This window comes from Cygnus atratus, chromosome 1 (genome assembly GCF_013377495.2).
Source record: "Cygnus atratus isolate AKBS03 ecotype Queensland, Australia chromosome 1, CAtr_DNAZoo_HiC_assembly, whole genome shotgun sequence".
Lineage (NCBI taxonomy): Eukaryota > Metazoa > Chordata > Aves > Anseriformes > Anatidae > Cygnus > Cygnus atratus.
The window spans coordinates 47,391,736-47,415,061 of NC_066362.1; the positions used below are offsets into that span (position 1 = coordinate 47,391,736).

The 23,326-nt window shown below is 40.1% G+C and overlaps 1 protein-coding gene across 1 annotated transcript; it reads right to left on the reverse strand.

Moving 5' to 3' along the window:
* Nucleotides 1–218: 218 nt before the first annotated feature.
* Nucleotides 219–19,074, reverse strand: METAP2 (methionyl aminopeptidase 2). The gene is made up of 11 exons (XM_035551554.2): nucleotides 18,793–19,074; nucleotides 18,119–18,220; nucleotides 14,835–14,900; nucleotides 14,392–14,494; nucleotides 7,529–7,690; nucleotides 5,621–5,802; nucleotides 5,445–5,539; nucleotides 5,261–5,357; nucleotides 4,665–4,768; nucleotides 2,260–2,375; nucleotides 219–1,027 (listed from the first exon to the last, which is right to left on the reverse strand). Exons 1-11 carry the CDS (start codon nucleotides 18,959–18,961, stop codon nucleotides 775–777), a joined length of 1,449 nt encoding a protein of 482 aa, XP_035407447.1. The 5' UTR covers nucleotides 18,962–19,074; the 3' UTR covers nucleotides 219–774.
* Nucleotides 19,075–23,326: the final 4,252 nt, after the last annotated feature.

A 23,326-nucleotide genomic window follows, 5' to 3' on the forward strand; every position in this document is an offset into this window, starting at 1 on the left:
GCCACTGGGGGGTCCCCTTTCCATGCAGGTTGGAACCAGCTCTAACCACAATGGGGCAGCTCCTGAACGCTTCTGGAAGAGGGCACCCCTGCAGCCCCCCTGCTACCAAAACCTTGCCACAAACTGAATACAACGTTAAAATGCAAAACTTTAAATTAAGGCTAAGAGTTTCAGTTTCAAGACAAGAGAGTTCCAGTTTTGAGACAAGAAATGGCAAATCAAGTTTGTAAAATATTTAATAGAGCAGTTTCCCAGACTCCTGACCAGACTCCTGACCAGAATCATAACCAGACTTCTAAAAAGTATATATATTTTTAGATCTGAAAATTTGTCTTTATTTTTTTTTTTTTTACAAAATGGATTCCAGGAAGTTTAAAAGGCAATATCATAGAGGACTTAGGCGCAGAAATCAGGTGTAGTCATTCAAAGCATTCAAGTAGGAATATGGTAATATAAATATTTGAAAAGCATCTTTTATCATAAATGTTCAAAACAAAATGTATAACTCATTCCAAACTAAAAATTGAGCTTTATAGCACATATTTCCCTGAACAGAAAAAATAAGTAACTTTTGAAATATTTCTAAAGGCCTGAAAGCTTTTTTCCTTGGTTAGTTACATTAGAAGACTTGCCTTTAATTAAATTACTTCCTTTCCAAATATGGAAAGTATTACATCAGTCCACTGTTAAAACAGACAATATGTTGCAAATTAATTCTGGTATAATATGTTCCAACAAAGCCTAGTGTATAAAGGTGCTGAGGTGGCTTTGAGTTTAGTAGTCATCTCCTCGGCTGACAACCTCTTTGCATGTTGGGCGCAACAGTATAGTGTGCTCAAACTGTGCTGTGTACGAGCCTTTGATGTCGCATAGGGGAGGATATGGATCCACTATACCCAAGTCGCACAGGTTCTTCAGTGCCATTAGGTATTTACTCTCTCCCAGGCGATCTAGCCATCTGCGGCAGAAGGCAAGAGTACCAAAGTTTTCATTGATAACATTTAGCAAGTGTTTTGCTCTTGGAAGCCTAGTGGAAAACAAAGAAGAACATGTTTGAGAAGGAAGAGGCATCACCAACAAGCATTCACCACAGAAATAAAAAACACTGATTAAAAAATAGTTCAGGTTCCAAAGTGTGTTAGGACTGCACAGTCCTGGGATGTTTTTCTACACCAGATATTCTGTTCACAAAAGAAAACGCATTTTCCTACTGAGAAGAGACATCTTTCAAAACAAGCCTGAATGCTGCCAAGCACACTGCCCAACCATACCAGAGGAAGTTTCATTGTGAACATATCGCCATCTAACTACCCAGGCAAGATGAAACGCAATGACAGGAATTAGTCTCTTAATTATTAAAGGATGTCTCTTGTTTTGTTTTTTAAAGAGAAAAGCAGAATTCCAAGGTGGTTAATATTCTGAACTGATTTGGTAGTAAGCTCAGTGGTTTAAAATTCCCAAGTTTTCCTTTTGAAGTCAAATACTTGGTAAGTTTTTCATTCATATTTCTTACAATACATGAATGTCAACATTAGACATTTATAGATAGACTAAGGAATAAACTCGTGTCCAAGTATCAGTGGTTCCTTTTCCAACCACTATGTTAAGTATATTCCCACCCCCTCTTTTTTCATATTATTAGATTGTTCTATGGAGACAGAAGTTTCTGGAATAGCATCTCAGCCTGCTATGTTTCTAACCATAACAGTCTTCAGTTCAGAAAATGTCACAGTCCTAGAAATGCTAAAACACTTACATTTTCAGTGAAAACTGGAAAACAATGTGCCATTTCATTTTATAGCAATATACCAAGCCTGAAATTTAAAAACCACAAAATACCTACACAAACAAAAGAAGTGACCTGAATAGCTCAATATATTCTGGGAACAACACTAAGACAAAGATTACGGCACAAAAACCATAATAAAGATTTTTTTTTTTTGTCTATACATTTTATATAGACCGATACAGCAACAAGGTCTATACATTATTATAATGACCAAAATTCCTGAAGATCGGGCGTCTTCTCCATTTTCAGGTATGTTAGAATAGTTCCGTGTTGTTCCAGATTTACAATCTGAGCTCAGGTGCTTGTTTCAGAACACATTTCATAACAAGAACATTGCCAACAATACCCTTTGAATCCTTTGAAAGCATTATTAATTAGTGAAGAAACTGTATCTTATCAAATCTGAACCCAAAGAGGGTGGCAGCTGTAGTGCAATATACTGAACAGCAACAACAAAAAAATAATCCAACCTTATTGGCACGTGCCCAACATCAAAGTTCTTCATATAATGAGAACACTCCATGTCATCATGAACAACACCTTTTCCTGTGCTACCAAAGGTTTCTATAGCATATACTTCACCTTCCTATGAAGGAAGAAAAAAAGGAACATGTTATAATATGAAAATAAGCGACACCAGGCCATTCTGATATAGCCATCTCAGTATAACAATCTATGAATACAAGTAACTAAATGCAAACAGACTCAATCACCAAACCAAATTTAGAAGAAAAAAAATCAATAAGGACATTTCACATGGTAAATTTACAGACACCTCCAAATAATCAGCTATTTTTATTAATACCATCTTATTTGTTTCAAGCCATAGATATCAGCATGTTTCTAGTCACAATTTGTCAGGTCATTGCAGCTAAAATGTTGTTGAAGCATGTACCATAGCTATGAAACTACACTCTGCTGCAAAACATTTGCTGAGTGGGAGCAATTCTCCTTTGCTGTTCAGATAGCAGTCCTAAGAAATGTATAGTTTAGACACAGCAAATAGAAGTTGATTACAAAGACTTACTGCACTGAGGAACCTTCTGCCCAATTTCTGCGAGAATATTCTGGTAGCAGCTGCTAGTATAAACCCTTAACCTGTTCAATTCCATTCCACAAGATGAATTTCTTCAACAAATGAAGGTGATCTACATCTGCAAGGGCATTATCAAAATTCTAGCCAAGAACATGCTGAAATGCCTTTACATAAACTCCTTTCTGCCAAGTGCATTCACATATCCTTATTTGCAGGACTGTGAGAAAGGGACACAAACAGGATAGGGCATCAAACAACTAGATTTTTTTTCCCCCAATATATCAGACTACTTTGAAAATAAGAAGCCATATGAAAAAGAATAACCCAGGCTTCAAATTAAATAAAAACTCTTAAAGATGTCACTGAATACTCAACTGATCTAATAAAAACAAAGACAACCTACTCAAAGCGTCACCAAAAAAATTCACACCCACTTTTTCAGAATAAAGACCGTCAGAGGCTGTATTCCTCTCTGTCACAAAAAACCTCACTGGGTTGCAGTTTGATACTATACTTAGCACAGTACAGTAAGAGCCTGGCTACGCTCCATATTCCTCACTGGCAAAACTCACTGTCTTTAGTGGTGTCAGACTGTGTCCTAAGTAACCTCCAGAAGCTGAAGAAATTAAAAAACGTCTTCTCCCCAGTGTCTGGATATGCAATTAAAGCAGCCTTAAAGCTCTGAAAATTTTAAGTAAGATTTTCTTAAAGAACACAAGTTTTATACTACTGATATACTGATGACAGATGATGATATGCAAGACCTAGCCATTCACAAAGCTAAAACAAGGAGGGCATGATACAAACAAGGGCTTTTTCCTCCTTGCCTTCCCAGTACTCTTTACCCTTTCTGCACAGCCCTAGAAACAAGACGACAGCTAAAGATAAATTTTTCTGCTCACAACATGAAAAAAAAGATATAACCTTTGGGTAATGAGAGCAAGCCTATCTCAAAAAACAATGCTGTCCAGCCCATACCTGCTCCTATTCAGCTCTTACAAGTCTTGTTTACTGATAGGCTTACTAGTGATCACTGCTTATCAGCGGTCAGGCTTAGAATTAAATTAAAAGCTTCTTATTTCATTACCAATCTTTTAAATCAGCTTTCTCATCTTGTTAGAACACAAGCTTACATCAAAACAGCAGATAAATCTGAAGTTATGCATCTTACTACTGTCTTTTTAATTGGTATAGCTTGCTGCCTCGTGTACAACAATTCCTCTTCCTCGATCCAAAACACCATTCAAACAAAACCTTTCACCTAACCTCTCACATTAACCAAAATATGCTCAACTATTTCACATCTGCACAGAAAAATATACTGGAAGCTTTTCAAGACAGGTATCATATCTAGCTGTATTTGAAAAGTCATCCATACTTACAACATTGCAGAAATATTTCCCACGAATTACCTAGCAAGTGAATTTTTTTTTTTTTTTTTTAAAAACAGAGCAGACAAGGAAAAAGTGAGTGACCAGCAAGTCCAAATATTTTCCGTGCAGCCTCTGGTCCCTTCCGTTCGCCCCAGTCCGTGTTCCAGTCCTTACCCCTGCTCCTAAGCGCAACATTCCGACTAACACATACACACAGAAATAAACATGCACAAGTTTCCATAAGCACTAAGGCTGTTCAGATAGTTTCTCAGTGTCTATTAAAAAATTAAAAACGCAGTCACAAAAGCTATCGCTCCATTACAGGAACACTACAAATTTGGAGTTTTCCTCTACAGTTATCAACCACCAGGATCACAAATACGACACATTAGGACCACACAGGAAATACTTATTCTTGAAATGACAGTTGGGAAACTTCACAAAAAAATTTACAAACTCTACTTACCTCCATTCTTGTGGCTTCTCCTCCTTTCACAATGGGCACGGTTTTTCCAGCATGTATCCTGTATGGCCCAATTGAGTGCCCGTTCAAATTACGAATTGGTTTCACTTTTGAAGGAAAACATTAGCGTTACAGGCAGCTTCCTAACAAATTAGCGCTAAACCCTTCAATGCAATTTGATTTATTAGTCCATATTAAAACTACAGCAGTGCCCCACTATATTGCATAGGAACTAAAGACAAAACTATCCATACATCTTGCACAAATTCCAGCCAGGTAAGACTGTGATTACAGCACAGAAAACTATTATTAAAGACTAGTGACTTCACCAATAAGAAAAGTTATTAATAAGCCGGACAGAAGGCATCACATTATTTCTATATTTGGAAACAGTTTCTTATCCTTCATCTTATCTACTAAAGATACACTACTTGGAAGGACAAGCAAAGAACATTCCTTCAAAGTCCAACAAACCCGAGAGAAACATGTATTTATGCAAGTTACGCATACCATGCTTCTAGTAAAGAAGTCTTTTCACTATGATACAAACAAATCGGTGTTTATACAAACATACATACATAGTAAAGAAAAGAACCTGCCTTGGTATGTTTTGCCATCAATTTCAACTTCGTAGGACTCCATAACTTCTTGTATGGCCTCCCCCACATCACAGAGACGTACGTCTATTCCCGCACACTGGAAATGAAGTACAAATGTAAGTGGAAAAATATTTGCAAAGCTCACTGTAAAAGGCTCGGTAGACAATTTGTGTAACGATCATACCTTTATTCCAGTATTAGTGGCATCCTTTACAGCTTGTAATAGTCTGTCATATTTTGGATTGAATGTGACTGTAAAAGCACAGTCAATAATACGACCTGAAATCAGAAGTTAATTAGCTTCACAGTTTCTGCATTGAAAACATGTTTTCAAAATTGTAATTCAAATGAAAAACTAACCACTAATATGTGTCCCAAAATCTATTTTGCAAATATCATCGTACTGCAGCACTGTTGGATCTCCAGCGTTGGGAGTGTAGTGGGCAGCACAATTGTTCAGAGAGCACCCAGTAGGAAACGCAAGGCCTGCATTTAAGCCATTTTCCTTTATCAGCTTACGTGAGCAGTCTTCAAGTTTTTCACTAAAGGGCAGAGGGGAAGGAGAAGAAAAAAAAAAAAAGATAAGTGTCATTATTTCTTATGATGACTTCAAATAAATTAAAGCAAGAACAAAACCTCAGAAAAATAGTCTTCATTTGAAATCTTAAAGTACTTCTATGCTAATTAGAAAGAGACCCTAGACTGGAAAACATAACCACAATCATTATCTTCAACTCTGTGTTGCTTTTTCTGCTCTTTTGTAGAGTAGAAACATCAAGCACTTCACTACTGTTTTTAATCTAAATTGAAAAGATGCATCTCTTATAAGCTACATTTACTCTGTTCTTCCAGAATAACACTTATAAAGTTAAGTTTACCCAAACTGAATGCCCTACTTTTTTTCCTTAAAGTTATATCCTGGTAACTGTTACAACAGCAATAATATAGTCTTCTCATTCATTAAAAAATCCAATTAAAGGAGGACTGTATATTTATTTAACATTAAGGAATAACTGCAATAAAAATAAAACCTTACAAGACTAGCATTTGTCCTTGGTTTTTGTCTACTCTCAAGTTTTTGGCCACTGGAAGGCTACAGATGGCTGTCCATCAGTGCATACCCCTACAGTCACTGTGAATGATGCAAGCTGCAACTCGCATCAGTGCGGCATATTCTGATTTCCTTTAAGAGAGCTATTCACTCAGAGCAGTCTGGAAAAAGAAAAGAGCTTATTTTAATAGGCAAGTCCCCACAGCCTTAAGTATTCTAGGAAGAAAAGTCATGTTTTGAGAACATTATTGCTTATAACTAAAATAGTCAAACTACGTACTCAACATGACAGATTTGTTTCAGCCAGAGTACTGATTACTAAGGCAGCTGTCTGTCTTTCGCTTCCCCTGATGGCACATTATTTCCTTCCACTACCCCTCACAGAGTTATCTTGGGGCTCAGCTCTGATAAGCTTTCTTACTATCTTTCTTGTCAGCACAGTCCTCTGCTGTATCAGGCTGAAAGCACCTGTATTTGGAAGCTAAACCGTCCTGGATTTGTGTAATACTCAGACAGAAGACATTCACTCCAGATAAACTGAATGACAGAGAAAGGAATAGTTGGAAGAGTCAAGAGAATCCATCCAGGCATATTATTTCTTTAAGCTTTACCTTAACCAAACTCATGTTTATTTTAACCAATTTGTTCAGTTATTTCTTATCAACTGACAATAACACAAGTAGTGTTTCTGTGTTCCTCCAGAAACAGTCAGGGAAGACGAAACATAGACGAAATCCCCCTGCCCTGGACTGCATGTATTCCTGTGCAGTTTCTTTACCTCCTCCCCAACACCTAGCCACAGACTGCACTTGTGCTATGCTTATCTAGATAACATTTCACTTACAATTCCGGCAAAGTGAGAAAAGCTACCGCTATCACTGCATCTCTACACTGCTGCAGAACTTGCATGCATGAGTAGCAAGGGCAGAGAACAGTAAAATCAAGCTCAAAGTAACTGAGCATAAATGAAAGCTGTTTGGCGTTCAGTAGCACTGAGTAGCACTCAGGCCCTGTAAAGCTGCACAAGCAGCTATGAATCTGCTATAAGAGGAAACGTGAAATAACCGGGGATACTGTTTGCATACTTCAAACTGAAACCTCCACAACACTCATGACACAGTCAATTAAGCACACAAAATTGAAACTAAATCCCTCCCCACGATGGAGAAAGAAGAAAAATCAGTAGCAGGAGTCTTTGAGAAGATCTATGTCCTCACCAGATTTCTATCATCGTCATTCCAGGTTTTATCCAGCTCATAACGTATTTCCTCACTTGTCTGTGTGCCTCTGCAGCCTCCCGAAAATCATTCCAGATTTCCTCACTGGCTTGGTCTAGTGCTTTCTTTTCTTCACTGGTTATTCTCCAAGCTGCAGTTCGCCTTCAAAATAAAGCATGTCATGAAAAATTATTGCAACTATAACCACAGTAGAAGTTATAATTTCTGTCTAAACTGCAAAAAGTGTTTATTAACCAGTCAGGCCTACATTCTAGCTCAGTAGAGGACATCATCATTTATACATTTTTCAGAATAAAGGAAGCCTATAAAAATTAATCAGCACCACATACTGGCATCTGAGAAAGGTATTAACCCTGCAGCCAGAAAAATTAGTTATGCATACATGTAAGTTTAACTCAGTTATACTGCGAACCAAATTACTCCCTTTTCATCTTTGAAAGCCTTACCTTCCAACCTTCCCCAAACCAGTATTTTTGAACGATGCATGCTGCTCTTCAAGGAGACGGAACAGGCCTATAACATTCATACCAACACGCTCAATTGTACCTTGAGTTTAGCAGTACAACTCACTGCAACACACTCTGCTCAGGCAAGAGGTTTCTTACTTGAATGATTTTGCTTTCATTCTAGCAGTGCTCAGAGAAGAATCTTGGCACAAAAGCTACTTGCCCAGAAACTGTCACGGACGCAGACAATAAGCTCCTTCAAAATTTAAAAGCCTGCAGTTTCAGCAATATTTTTGCCCAAGCTCAGAATATTTACATAACTATACTTCATGCAGTGCATAGTAACGGTGACACCTGCCAGGAAGCTACTTTCTGGATTTGCTGGACTGTGAATTAACATTTGTTACAGGAAAATACCATTACCCTGGAACTTTGTCTCTTTGATAGGTTCACAGAACAAATACAAGAATAATTTTGAATACAACACTAAATATAAGATTAGTTTTTGAGTATTTTTTTTATTCTGCCAGAGACCATACAATTACAGTTCCAAGAGGAAAAAATAAAGTAATTTAAGCACTCCATCAGCTGTCAGAACCTAATTAAAGGACTACTTATCTGACTATGAAATAGAGATAACCTTCAAATAGTGAAGCTGAAGCCCTGTAATGACAAAGAAAACCCTAATGATGACTCAGAGAGCTTTGTACACCTTTTGCAGGAGGAGTACGACTAAAAACAATAAGCATCTGCACATCCTCGTAGGCAGGTCATAAAGGAAAAGCAATGGAGGACAAGATAGGCCAAAGATGCTGAACTATGCCAAAGCTTCTGAAATCTTCTGAAATGCGAAATCAACTTTTACCTTTATATAAAGTGGGCTGATTCCAAGCAATTGAATATGCAGAGTTAAAGGATTACTTTTTGAAACCCAGAAGTGTAGCAACTTATCTGTTTCATAGATATTTAATTCAGCTCCACTGTCAGAGTTTTCTTCACAGCCAAAGAACAGGTATGAGTGAGCAAAGAGACTCACAGAGTTACAGTAAATGGGGTTTTATCAGCCTGGCAGCCAGTCACTAGTGGGGTTCCTCCACAGAGCTCCATTTCAGGGCCAGCTCTCTGCTGTGCTCTCATCAATGACTTACATGCAAGACTAAGCAAGTTTGTGGATGACACTAAATTGGGAGGAGCTGCTGACTCCTTTCAGGGCAGAGGCCACAGAGAGATCTCAACAAATTCGAGGGCTGGGTGATCACCAACTACATGAAGTTTAACTACAGCAAGTGCTGGATTCTGCACCTGGGAAGGGGCAACCCTGGATATACATACATGGGGGGGGGGATGAGAGGCTGCACTGACACGGACTGCACTGACATTTGTGGAGTTCAAGAAGCATTTGGACAACGCTCTCAGACACATGGTCTGCTTTTTCGGTGGTCCTGTGTGGAGCCAGGAGTTGGACTCGATGATCCTTGTGGGTCCCTTCCAACTCAGGATGTTCTGCGATTCTGTGACTATGTCCTGCAATTTTGCTGCATTTTGAACGGAGTATTTATACGGTATTACAAGGCCTGCAATTCTAAGGCAGAGTTATAAACAAAGAAGGACAATAGGCTCTTCCACAAATTTCTTCTTATTCTGAGCAGAGAATCCAAATATTTTGAGACACTTTTGCTCGTCTCCCTTAAACTTCCTGCTCCTTTTCAGATAGAGCAAGAGCAGCGCAAGGGGAGAAATTCCATGCTCTGAGCACTGTTCTGAGCAGTCTCCTTGCTCAAGCGAGCACCACAAGTATTGCCCTTAACTCACAGAACTTGCCTTAAAACTGATAAATTCCACCAAAACAAGCAACAGGCTACAACACCGGAGTCTGCTCGCTGCTCTTCGAAACTGGACTACAGCCAGCACACTAGTCACGTCACACGCGATAGAAAAGGCACACTGCAGAAAAATGATAGGGAGATGGACCCAAGGGTCCTTTCCAACTGCCCCGGATTCCAGCAGGGAACACCCTCCAGTAGCAAGAGCTTGCTGCCAGCCTGGGCAGCTGCTCTGCCAACAGTCACAGCCTTCAGTGCAAACTCCAGCAAACTGGCAGGAAACCGTTCTCACCCTATCATACTCTATTTCAGTGGACAGTCACTTTGTGCAAGACAACTAGGGGACAAAGTAACCTTTGCAGTTAAAAGTATTTTATCAGACCCAAAGTATTTTGCTGCCAAACTGCCACCTGGGAGCTTAGGAAAGGAGGCTACTAGAAATCCTGCTCGGGCCGAAGCACTTCAGGACACATGAAGGTGATAGGAAAGCATAAAACAACAAATAAAGATCAGTTGAACAGACAAAGGTCTCACATCAAACATACCAACAGCTAACAGGTACAGGAGTAGATAAGCTTTTCTGAGGAGTTTCCTAATGTGCTGGCTACCACATAAATCAGCTTAAGAAGTTTGCCTCCTGCTCCAAGCTGTTTCTACCTTTCACTCTAGTTCAGTCCCCAGTTTTCACTAGTACAACTTTTTATAGGATTCTGCTGTAAAGCAGATTTTAGTGATCAAAGATACTAATCCTACAAAAGGATTCCGCCAAATGATTTTAACCCAGATAATAGCATAGAGACAGAAACAAACAAGTAGGGACAAGAATTTCTTACACCAGCTTTACGAAATCATGAAAAACTGCTTATAGCTTTCCTGCCCTTCATGTAGTCATTTCAATTCAGGCATCTTTAAAAAAAAAAATGCAAGCTTTCAAATAGAACTCAATATCCAAGATATGAAAACATCAAAGCTCTTAGTCTGTTGCCTATACAAAAATTGATTCTCTGCTACTGTTTCCCCTGAAAATTGAACGATACCCATTTTTAGTTCAACTTCCCGCACAAAATCCAGAATTCTAGGTTGATGAGAGGTAACTTTAGGAAGTATGTGACATGAAGAGTTAAGAGTAGAAGTACAGACCTTTTTTGAAATCAAAGACAAAACCTGGCTGACCTCAGCATGAATAGCAGAAGCGGCACAAAGATGCCACACCAATATAAAAAAAATATTATTTGGAACGGGAAATATTTTAGTGCCTATGTCAGCCACTAATTTAAGTAACTGCTTATGCTAGGAAATGCTGAAGTAGAACCATTAAGATTTTAATATTTACATTAGGAATGAAACTAAGCAAATTTAAGCAAATTATATAAAGAACCTAATTCAGGTTCCTTAGAAGAATATATTCTTCTTTCACTCTCAGAAAAAGAACGTTTTCAGTACAGAAAATATGCTCCACTTATATCCTGCTAGAAAAGCTTCTTTCAAATGAATAGTAGCCAACCCAGAGCTAAACATTTAATCTTCAATAGCTGGCTAAGTAACTGAGGTGTAAAAATCGTATGTCGTTTGTTAAAGAGCTATGAACATGCTTGCAATGTTTATAATCTAATTTCCTGAAGTACTTACACGATGCCCTTCTGAATGTGACATATACATACACAGACAAACACTCGACTCTTAGGCATGAAAGAGTCATTCCTGGATCAGCCCTTCAGGACTATTCTGTGAAAGCCCTATCATCAGCATGCGAATACCGCGCACACAAAGAAGGCGGTCATTTATAAATAAATATGAACATACCTTGTGATCAAATTGGAGTCATTAGAGAGAAGAAAAGACTTCCTCAAAAAGATGTTTTAATTTCTTGAAAGTGAAACCATATAATCTGTGAGTACCTGAGCACAATTTATAGGATGTACTGGACTCTGAACTACACTGTATACTCTCTATAAAAAAATGGGCAATGGCTTTAAACAACTGTTTCAAATTACTTTTTGAAAAAAACACTCATTGAAAAATAACATTTATATTTTGGAAAGCATTGTTTAACTACTGCCCTCCCATTTGTACTTGCATTTCCAGAGTTTTGATCTAAAGTTTCCTAGGAAGTTTGTAAAATCTTATTTGGTCTTTTCATTCAGATTTTCATGCATTTCAAGCTGATTGCCTTCCCCCATCCTCCATAGAGATAAAAAAAAAAAAATGACCTTCCACAACACTTTCCATAGGAAAAGTCAGGAAGCTTGCTCAAGCTGGTTTGTATATTCTATTTCCTAACAAAGCATAAGGCAACGATAGTACCCTGTGAAACATAAGGATGCAGATCTCTGTTCTAGTACACCACTAGAAGGTATTACTTGTTTAGCGAAATTGCACATTATTCCCATGCCACTATGAAACGTAAAAGACAGGGCAGGTTATAATACCTACGTATTCATACAAAGACAAGCAAAGTGCAGAAAATGCCACTTCAGCTTTTAAATTCAACTCACACTAAACTCTCTCCTACTCCATGACTGACATGTCTCTACAGAGGAAAAAAAACAACAGTGGACAAACTTATTAGGCTACCTTTTCCTCTTTAGTTTAACCACAGATCCAGTTTGGGACTACAATTATTAGTTTCCATTATCTCAATCAAACAGCCAGATGAAAACTTAGGAGAAACTATTTGTAATAAATAATCTTTTCCTTTGCTCATTCCAATAGTTTCAGGGAAAAATATTGTTACACTTTAAGAACATTTTTCCCCCTCCCATTTTTGAAAATAAAGTGTAAGAGGTCTATACATGGAGGCAACAATTATAAGGAATAAATTATATTAATGACAAAATGCTAATTAGCGACATAAGAATAGAAGCCCACAGGGGAACAGTGAGCTGACAACATGCAAATTCACTGCTGCATATCTGTTACCACCTTTAAGAGCTTAAAAATGAAAGCTATAGAGGCCAAGGAAATGACTACATGGCACCACATACAGATCTTCCCTCTTTGTAGTGCACAGCAAAGACAAGAGAATTCTACACGAGAGGGATGAATGTAGGCACTACTTTCAGCTGCCTGTTTGTGCAAACCAGAGCTGGAAATGCATATGAAAAAACAGCCCTGTTTGAAAAGTGTTTTTACTGATCATCCCACAACCATTGAAACTCCCTTCTACACCAAACCTAAAGTTAACAATTTGATGTGTGGAAAGCAAGACTAATAATAATAAAAACAATAAATTAAAAAACAAGAACAAATCAGTAAAAGTTCACAACTAGGAAGAAAACTATTAAGTGTTGGAGTACTTAAGACATCCATACAGATGATCTGGTGGTTTTATAAAAAGGAGTATTTGTTACGTTCCTTTTATTCCTTTAACATGATGTGGAACGCTTCATTTTTATTTATTTCAAATAGCCACAAAACATGTCCCATAAATTCATTTAATCAGGGGAAAAAAAAAGGAAAACTGGTAGGAAGAATCCTGTTAACTAGGGACTTGCCTTTGAGTTGGATCAAATCATTGAAACAAGACTTCCTTCTTAAGCACTGACTTATAAAGCAAAAAAACCCATAAAGTTTATTTTTTGTTTATAGCTATTAATATAAATTAATTTCATTAATTCTAACAATATAAGGGTATTTTCCTGGCAGTTTATCACCTGACACATCACTTAGTACCTGCCAAGAGTCCGTCTTTATTATTCACTTTTCCTGAATTCCCCAGGATTGGGAGCATTATTTAGCTAAAAAAAAAAAAAAAAAAAAAAAATTTCAAAAAATTTAGCCATTCTCCTAGTCAGTTAACAACAGATTAATTCACACTCCACAACTGCCACCTAAGACTCTCTATACAGTTTCTTCTCCCTCTGGAGTTCTCCCTTTTATTTCTTCAATAACAGGGGAGAGGGGGAAAAAAGAAATGAAAAAAAATCTAAGCTCATCTGTCATACTAAGGATAGACTAGAAAGATGCAGTTATTTTATGATCAAAATCTCTCTCCAACCTCTACCCTTAGAAAAGTCTCTTGCAAAACTATTTGTGTTCAGAAACTTTCACCTGAAGCCTTTGCTACTGGGGAAAAGAGTTAATATACTATGAAGAAAAGCAATTAAAATCATATTCTACAGTTCAGTTAGTACTTTTGACTCTACAAGAAAGCAAACTACAGAAGTTACTAAAATATGAACTTACTTCTGGCGTGCAATGTGAGACACTCTCCCCCTAAACTGCTGCATAACAATCTCCCATCTCGCTAAATTTCAAACCTTCTCACAACTCTACTTTATACTACATTTTTCTTGCAAGCCGTCTACCGACATCCTGTTGGTCCCTTGGTCTTAAGGTTCCCTGCTTCATGGCAATTCTGCTCATAAAGGCCGTACTTCAATTAAAAGGGCAGGGATGGAAGAACTTTCTGGTCTGAAGACCTCCATTCAGTAAGTTGTTAGATGATCCAATTTAAAAAAAAAAAGGCACATTACAACTCAATTTTAAATTTGTTCATTTAGTTCCACATTAAACGTTTGCAATTCGGCACGTCTAGATGACAGTATTTACTTTTTACACTTAAAGTACTCACCCATCTTGCGTTGGTGGATATTCACATTCTTCTCCCTTTGGGTATATGTTGCTGGGAAATAGCTCACATATTGGAATAGAAGGTGGATCCGTCTGGACCTTAGCTGTTGAGTATAATTTTTAGAAGTTTAACACACGGTACACTGGAAAGTCTAAGTATCTTATTTCAACCTTGAAAGTTAAGCAACACGAGTTATTTAAGATCTCCTTTCTAGAATTTGGGCTTCTACCCAGAAGACATCCCATTATGATGCCCTCATATGACTTCATTTAGCCAATGCTCAAGGTGGCATTCAGGAACATCAGAAAGAAGAGAACTCAGCCAAACAGTCTACAGACCCAAACCACATCCCAAAATTTGTTTCACTGTCAAGCACAGCACTTACACAGGCTTAACCAAAAATTTATGCAAAGTCTGTATTTATTTTTGTGCTTGATACCTACGTCCTTTCTTCTTTTTCTTCTTCTTCTTCTTTTTCCCTGTTGCTCCATCTCCTTCACCCTCTCCATCTACAGAGAAACAAAGTGATGAACATCAAACAACTTTAAAGAACCAAACAATTTTGAATGGCATGCAAAACCATCTCGGCAGTCTGGAAACATTTATTTCACAGATAAATTTAACGGATTAAAAAGATCCGGAAGCTGCCACCAAACCGTTAGCATTTTCCTACACTAAGCACAAATGTAAGAAAATACTTCCAAAAGTTGACGACTTGAACATACCGCCAATCATGGGAAGAGTTCTCAAAGTCTTTCTTCAAATACCACTATTCTCAATTCACCCAAAAAGATGTCTGGGGTGGGGAGGGCATCAGAGAGAACTATTTTAGACACAACAGCTAACAAAGAGTTAGGGACCAATGCCTCAAACACATCTTCTGATGCTTCAGCTAAAGGAACTTAGTGTACAACACAACAAAAAAGCAGGAACAAGTACAGATGACAACTCTTGGGTCAGAAAGAATTCAGTCTTGAGATAACAGGGAAAGTCACAACCAGCACCGAGTTGAAAGCACTGATTGTGCATGCAAGCACCAAGAATCAGTCAAACCATATTACATTCGCATTTGGGAGTTAACAATGACCCTGCGGACCTCACATTTGCTACATCTGATGCTTAGTTACTTCATACATGAGGAAGTACTTATCTAACGTGATGGTATCTAACTAAACATTCTGGACCTACCCACAAGTTTATTTCAAAACGGTTAAGTGGTAGTCATTGACATTGAGAACATTTACTTTTATTTAAAGGGAAAAGTAAAATTGAAAGACCTTCTGGAGTCAATCAATTCAAAACGTTACTATTTTTAATGCACTTATACAGAAACTTGCATTTGCTCGTTTATTAAAAAACAAAACTGACCAGCTGTCCCAGTCACTAGATGTCAAGCCTCTCGTGATAGTCAGTGTCACCCAAATATTTATGTGGTAGTGACTGCTGTAATCCTGCAGATGGGGAAAATCTCAAAAAACGTGTCTGCCCTCAGCCTATTTTATCATCAAGTAATTTTTTTTTTTTTACTTTGAAAGTTAAAAAAATTGAAAGCATAAATACTTTATGACTACAACGCAGTCCAGCCTAACAGATTCTCCATTAAGCAGTATTTCATACGCAGCTGACAATACTTAACAGCGCATATGTTATTTGTTTATAATGTGGTACATTTGCCACATTTCTTTCGACCTTGAGCTGTGGTCAAACCAAGAAACGAATTAGACTTGACTCTAGTTTAATCAGTGAATTTTTTTTTTAGACCCTTAGGCCTAAACTGCACAAACAAAATAAAACATTTCTTTCTTAAATGTTATCACTGTTGCTGTTTGCTTATCATGGCTTTTTCATACACCACTGCACATGAATCTGTCATTTGCAAGCAAAACTGACTGGGCCTATGCTTTCACGTCCTTGAAGACTGCTGCAGAATAACTGTGCTGCCAGAAACATAACTACCGCATCTGACTAATACCCTGTTTGTCTTCAGGTTGTTTAGCTGGTATTGAAAAAAAAAAAAAAATCTTCACCAGAAAAGCAATTTAAGATCACTGTGAAACTGAAGCCCATCCTTATGCTATTGTGGTATAGATATTTAATAACTTACTCTACCACTATGCATAAATGTTATCTATTCACTGCAACAGAAATCTGAAAAGCACTTCCTAATTGCTCACAGATTTCAAAAAGCACATAGGCTTATTTCTGAGGCCACTCAGTTATGGATTTTTTTTTCTTTTAAAGAGGGCGGTTATTTTATTGGTTTTGGTCTAATGTCTTAAGGAACACCTCTACAACTACGCTATTACTACAACTACACTATTAAGATGTCAAGTTGTGATTACCAGTACAGGTAAGAACATGCAGTTGTCTTCAAAAAAAAAAAAAAAGGGGGGGGGGGGAGCATTTTTCCCCCCCTTAAGAAATATTGTTCTTTCTCTAAAAATATATCCAAGTCTAATATGTGAAAAATAGGAAATTATTATTTCAGTGATAGCATCACTTTATATTTGCAGTTCTTAAATACTTTCTAATACTGTAATACTAATTGATAATACTGTAGAAAGCATAAAGAATATAATATCATTTGTTGAAAGAACATTAGTATTGTTACAGCTACATCTCAGAGAAATATTCTTATTAGTAGATGAAATACAATCTAAGAATTCTTTTCACTGGATGGAATTTTCACTATCTTCCTCAATACCGCCTACTTGAGCATTATAGCAAAGCACATATTGTATTATCTTTCAATTCTGTAACCTGAAATATAGCATGAAAGAAATAATCCATCAGAATATACTTCTCAGCAAAATTAGTTATATAAAATTGAACGCTATATATAGTTTAATATGTTCAGAATATTCAAAATTTTATAAATGCCAACACTTACTTCTCTCAAAAAAAGTTTCTGCACCTGCTTTATTCAGTTAAACTCTGGAATGCTGAATCCCACCAACAATCTACTAATTAGATTTCTGAGCATGATATGGAACATTTTAGGGTGCTGAGACAACTCTTAATGCTGATTCACAAGAAGGAAACTAAATGAATAACTTGAGAAATGTATTTTCTTAAAAGTCCATTTCTATTTAACACCACCCATCAAAATAAAGAAAATACAGCATTTTTTATTATCTGATATTCCCACAGCAACGTGCATCCAGCCTGGATTTCAATACCAGACACTTCAAAGTTATTTGTTTAGAACATCACCAGTGTAGCACTGGCAACACGCAAGGCGTACGCCTTGCCCGTGCATTAATCTATCCCCATTTCAGTCCTAATGAAAAAAATCAGGATTACGGACAACGTGTGAAGTCACTGGTAAAGACTCTAAGACATTAAAGTGCTCCCTTGCAATTTTCTATTTTTTGTTCTAAACCAAGAATAAGAGAGATAATTTTGGAACATAACTTTATGTTGCCCATGGTAATGCAAATAAGAGCAATATATAGTTTGCCTTATCTTAATGTTTCTCTGTGGTAATAAGATCCTTGAAAACAAGATGCTTTAACAACGCTTGTGATCACTTAAACGTATATTGCGATCACTTAAACGTACATGCATGCATGGCAGCTAAATTGTTGCAAGAAAATTAAGAAGTGTATATATAGCTGCATCTCATTTTTCCCAAACAAAAACACAGACCTCTGTAGACTTGTTAAAATGGAAGTCCAGGAAAAGGCTGAAAGTGGAAATGTCACATGAAAAAAAAAGTTACACTTGCCTTCATCATCATCATCTTTGTCTTTGTCCTCCAGTGTTTGCTTATCCAATTGTTTTGCTACATCATCGAGGGCACCTTCCACTTCTTTATCCGTTTCTTGTCCTGTTTGTAAAATTAAAATATGGCTTATGGTGCAATTACAGCTCTATGTCATAAGGCAATAGTCCCCAAATATTTTCTAGAATACTGTGCTGTACTCATCCTATGGATACCCTATGGATGCCAGGACATAGCAACTTATTTTTTCAAAAGCAGATCCAGCGTGTAAGATCGTAGGGCCTGACAAGGACTGTTACTAAAACACGTGCATGAAGGGCACCTTACCCAAACACTTCTTACTTTTTCCTGCTAGAGCTTAACGCTTGCTGGCGCAGCCCCAGCCCGCTTTTGCGAGATAAAACGGGCGTGAGGCTTACAAACGCCCCACCACGGCGACCTGCCGGCCTGCTAACACAACCCCGGGCCGTGGTTCCCTCACCCGGACCTGCCGCAGCTCCCGGGGAGGCGGGAGGGCGAGGCAGAGGGCAGCGGGGCTCCCCCCTCCGCCGGCACCTGCCCTGGCCCTGCGGCTCCCCCTCGGCTCACACCGGGCCGGTGCCCCCCCGGCCCCCCGCCCGCCGCCGCCGCCGCCCCGTGCGAGGCCGCCAGCCGGGGCTCCGCGCGCCGTCCCCTACCCGCGGGCCCCGCTCTGCCCTTCTTCTTCTTCTTGCGCTTCTTCCTGGCGCCATCCTCCGCGCCGAGCCCCGCCGCGCCGCCCTCCGCGCCCTCCTTGTCGTCGGGCTCCGGCGGCAGCTCGCCGTTGAGGTGCTTCTCCGCCTCGGCCGCCTGCCCCACGGCCGCCATCTCGCCGCGGCCGCACCGCCTCCCGCACACGCCGCGAGCGCCCAGCGGCGGGGCCGGCCCTCCGCTCTATGGCGGGCGCGGCGCACGCCGGGAAGGCTGGAGGCCTCCGCCGGGAGGCGAGGAGGAAGAGGAGGAGGAGGAGGAGGCGGCCTCCACGTACTCTTCCTCCTCCTCTTCCTCCTCATCTTCTTCCTCCCCGCGCACCGCCTTCGGTTCCTCCGGCGCGAGGCAGCCGCGGGCGGCCCCATGGGTCCGGGGGACCGCGGCCCTGCAAGGCCCCTCTTGGCCTCCTGCCCTTCCCGGGGGGGCTGCAATTAAATCTGCGGGGGGCGCGAGGTGTGTGCATGTAACTGGGTTTGGTTCGGGAGTGGAGTTAGATGACGAGGCGGCCGCTGCCCTGAGGGAAAGTTCTAGAAGTGCAGGCTGAGCGCCAGCAGCAAAGCGTTACCCGGTCCCCCTCAGCACGTATCTCCTTGGGAAATGCAATAAAAAAAAGGAAAATTAAAGCGCTAAAAGCATGGCTGTCCTTCTTCAATAGGAACATCTGCAGTGAGAGGTTTTACAGTGTTCATAGACACTACGCTTGAAGAAGTCCAAACATACTAACTATGCCACATGAGAGGGAACTTGTACGGAAAATAAAAATAAATAAATAAATAAATAAATAAACTTGTTCCAAATCCCATGGATCAAAACAAGGAAAATTCTAATACGCAGTAAAGGGCACTGTTTTGACCCATATCCAGCAGGACCTAAGATGCTATAAAACCAAGGAAAAATACCCATGTTACCAGCATTCACTAATGGCTCATTAAATCAGCATAATTCTTAAACTTCTGACAGGTTTTCTACTGATACAACCACTCTCGCCAAAAATACAGTTCTTTTTTCTTCCTTACTAGTATATTTTAACAACTGTTGCTTTAGCTGTATTTATAGTGGGTAGTATAACATAGTGTCACGATAACTTATAACACATAAAGGTCATAAATGAGCCTTATCCTGCACAGGTGTGGTTTAAAAGGCTTTTGCATCCAGGTCTGTGCTTGGGAATAGCGGTAGCGCCTTGCTGAGGCACAAATTCTCCCCCCACGGCCTCGCTGTGACCGGCTGTTTGCCTCCACTTTTCCCTCACTGCTTCCAAAGATGAAGCTAAAGCGCTAGTGCTGACCAGAGGAGCTCCATCCTGGGCTGTGCAGGGGTCACAGCAGCATGTTCTCTGGTGCTTTTGCTTGTGAGAGCACTCAAATGTGGATACATGCAGCTGGGCACAGGGAGTTATTAAAAAGTTATCTAACACTTTTCTGCTGTTTTGCTGTTCTGTTGTCCCCACTCCGGTCAGATTTAACGTGGCTTGAGGCTGATGAAGAGAGCCATGGAGGCTTGGATTGGGTATTAGGAAAAGGTTCTTCACCGAGAGGGTTGAAACAGTCTCATATGTACCAGGCTGTTCCTCTTACCGCTTGCTATATCCCCTTTGGTGCTCCTGTCAGCTGGAAAGACAGAATAGTCTGTGTTCCTGCTCTGTTTGCTCTGGTACTTGCCAAAACAGAAGGGTCACCAGGCCATGGATTTTGTTGATTATAGAACTGAAGTCACAGATAAAAGTGGTCACAAAGTCTACAGAATCCCAGGGAATTCAGTAGAATGCTGACCAGAGGTAGATAAAGGTAAAATACAGCAGGTGTGAGCACATCTCACGCAGAAGCTATAGACGTGATGTCTAGAAGTAAGGACATCTGAGGAAAATGGGTCATTAAAGCCTTGGGGCATGTCCTGGTTTCAGGTAGGACAGAGTTAATTTTCCTCCTAGTAGCTGGCAGGGTGCTATGTTTTGGATTAGGATGAGAAGAGCGCTGATAACATGCTGATGTTTTAATTGTTGTAGAGCAATGCTTACACCAAGCCAAGGACTTTTCAGCTTCTCGCTCTGTCCTGCTAGCGAGCAGGCTGGGGGTGCAGCAGGAGCTGGGAGGGGACAGACCCAGGACAGCTGACCCAAACTGGCCAAAGGGGTATTCCATACCATCTGACGTCATGCTGAACAATATATAGGGGTGGCTAGCCGGGGTGGGGGGGCCGGCTGCTCGGGGATAGGCTGGGCATCGGTCAGCGGGTGGTGAGCAATTGCATTGTGCATCACTTTGTACACATTATTACTATTATTATTATTATTGTTATTATTATTGTTATTATTTTCCCTGTCTTAATAAACTGTCCTTATCTCAACTCACAGGCTTCACTTTCCCATTTCTCTCCCCCATCCCGGAGAGGGAGGGGGGAGGGTGAGCGAACGGCTGTGTGGTGTTTGGCTGCCAGCCAGGCTAAACCACAACAGGGCAACAAGCACAACTTTTTTTTTAGTGTGATCAGCTGAATTGATGGAGCCAGGTTTCCCAGGGGCTTGTTTCACTCCTCCCCAGAATGACTCCAGCACCATTCATAATTACTGCGATACCCCAGCGGAGCGAGGGATGGCTTGTGCTATAGTCATGTGGGTGCAGTTGGCTGCTGGCTGCGGAGTTTGTATGAGCAGCAGGATTTGTGGTGTCCCTCTGCAGCTCAACTGCGTACACCGAGTACTGTGGCTGGACCCAGGAGTACTCCACTGTATGCATTAGGCCTGCAGAGAAGAGGGCATGTCAGACAGAGCAAAGTAAAACACCTTTCAGGCTATGCTGTGTCCAGTCCCAGAGTTAGCGCTGTGCTCTCTGTGCCAGCGAGTGCAGATAGCCAGCAGGATAATTGCACAACAACCAATGTGCAAAAATGGGAATGCTGTATGAAAAAAAAAAAGGCAATTTGAAGTTGGACTGGCTGCATTAACAAAGTGAGCATTAGCAAGGACAGACTGACAACTGGACAACATATTCCCCACTTGCCTGCTTCTAAGCGAACCTGGTCTCTTAGAAGCCAGGGGAGAGCACCATATCTTGTAGCATGCCCTTACCACTTCAGAAATTTTTCTGCTTCCATTACTGCCAGTCAGCTGATCCTAGCACTTAATATGCTTTATATTAATGAACGCTACATTTTCCAGTTTCATTCTATACCAGCCAGCATGATAGGAAGACAATATCAGACGTAGTAGGCCAGAGGAGGTGCATGGGAACTATTTTTGGCTGGAGAAAGACGCTGATTTTTTTTGGTTTTGTTTTGTTTTCTCACAGTAGCTATTCATTTTTATTTTATTTTTATTTTTTAGCCAGGCAGGCAGGCAGTGGCTGGGGAATCAAGGGAAGGGCTGAGTGCAGTCCAAAACCTGTGGTAACTAAGCAGCAGGAGTTGAAACACTGTCCTGAACGGCAACACAGAGGCTCACCTCCTATTCCTTTTCTGCCAGGGAAGGAGCTCCCATTGCACCATTTTCCTAGCAAAAGAAGTTATGATCTTCAGGAAAAGGCTTCTTTCGGAGTACGTTATGTGTTCCTTTGTTGTTTATTTGTTGTTGTTGTTGTTGTTTTTTCCAAGCTGTAGTATGTGTGTGTCAAGAAATGGCATGGAATAGAGTGGGGGAGTTCGTTGTCTCTGGCAGCTGCAGGTTAATCCTGGAAGGAGAGGGAGGCAGGAGGATTTAGGCAGTAAGTGGCCTGCATCAATCCCGAGAAGAGCTGGAACATAGGGAGGTGATGTTTGTTTTTCTGTTTGTATTTCTGGGGCTACAGCCATTATTTATGTGTTTACAACACTTTAATACTCTTCTTCCTAGCTTAGGGCGAAAACTCATAGCCCTTACTCAACTCTAAAAATGCACTGAAGTCAGTGGGACAATCTTTCTGACTCAGGGTTTAATATCAGGCCTAAAGGCTGGATGAAAGCAAAGAAAAATGTTTCTTGAATGAGAGCAAAAAACCTTGTAAACTCTAGAAGGCAAACTACTCCCTCCTCACCAGTTGCTGAAGGCAGTTGTACTTCCTCTGCCGTCATTCGTAGCATTTACTGTGGGAATGACAGCTGTCACCAGTGTTTTCCTTAGCACAAGCAGGATAAAGGGCATCCTTAATCCTGAAACCACTCCTTCTCTAAAAACCTAGATGAAGTATCTCAATCAAAGTTAAATGTGGCAAAGGCAGATGAGTAATTCCCATTTAACACTGTTTGCTGTGGAGTTCTTCCGCATCCCATGGTGATTTCCATTTTTTCCATCAGTTTGATTACCGCCTTTTTTTCCATCAGTTTGATTACGGTCTGTCAGCCATAATCCAAACATCCTGGCATGCATCAGATAGCGTCACAACATCAGTGTCCTTCAGAGGACAGCTTTTCAAAGGATGCAATGAGTGCTTCTGAAAAGAAGCAAATTTCATCTGCCTTACTCCTTAGAGCTACCTTGAGAATCACAGACTCTTGTTTGTACACTCAGAC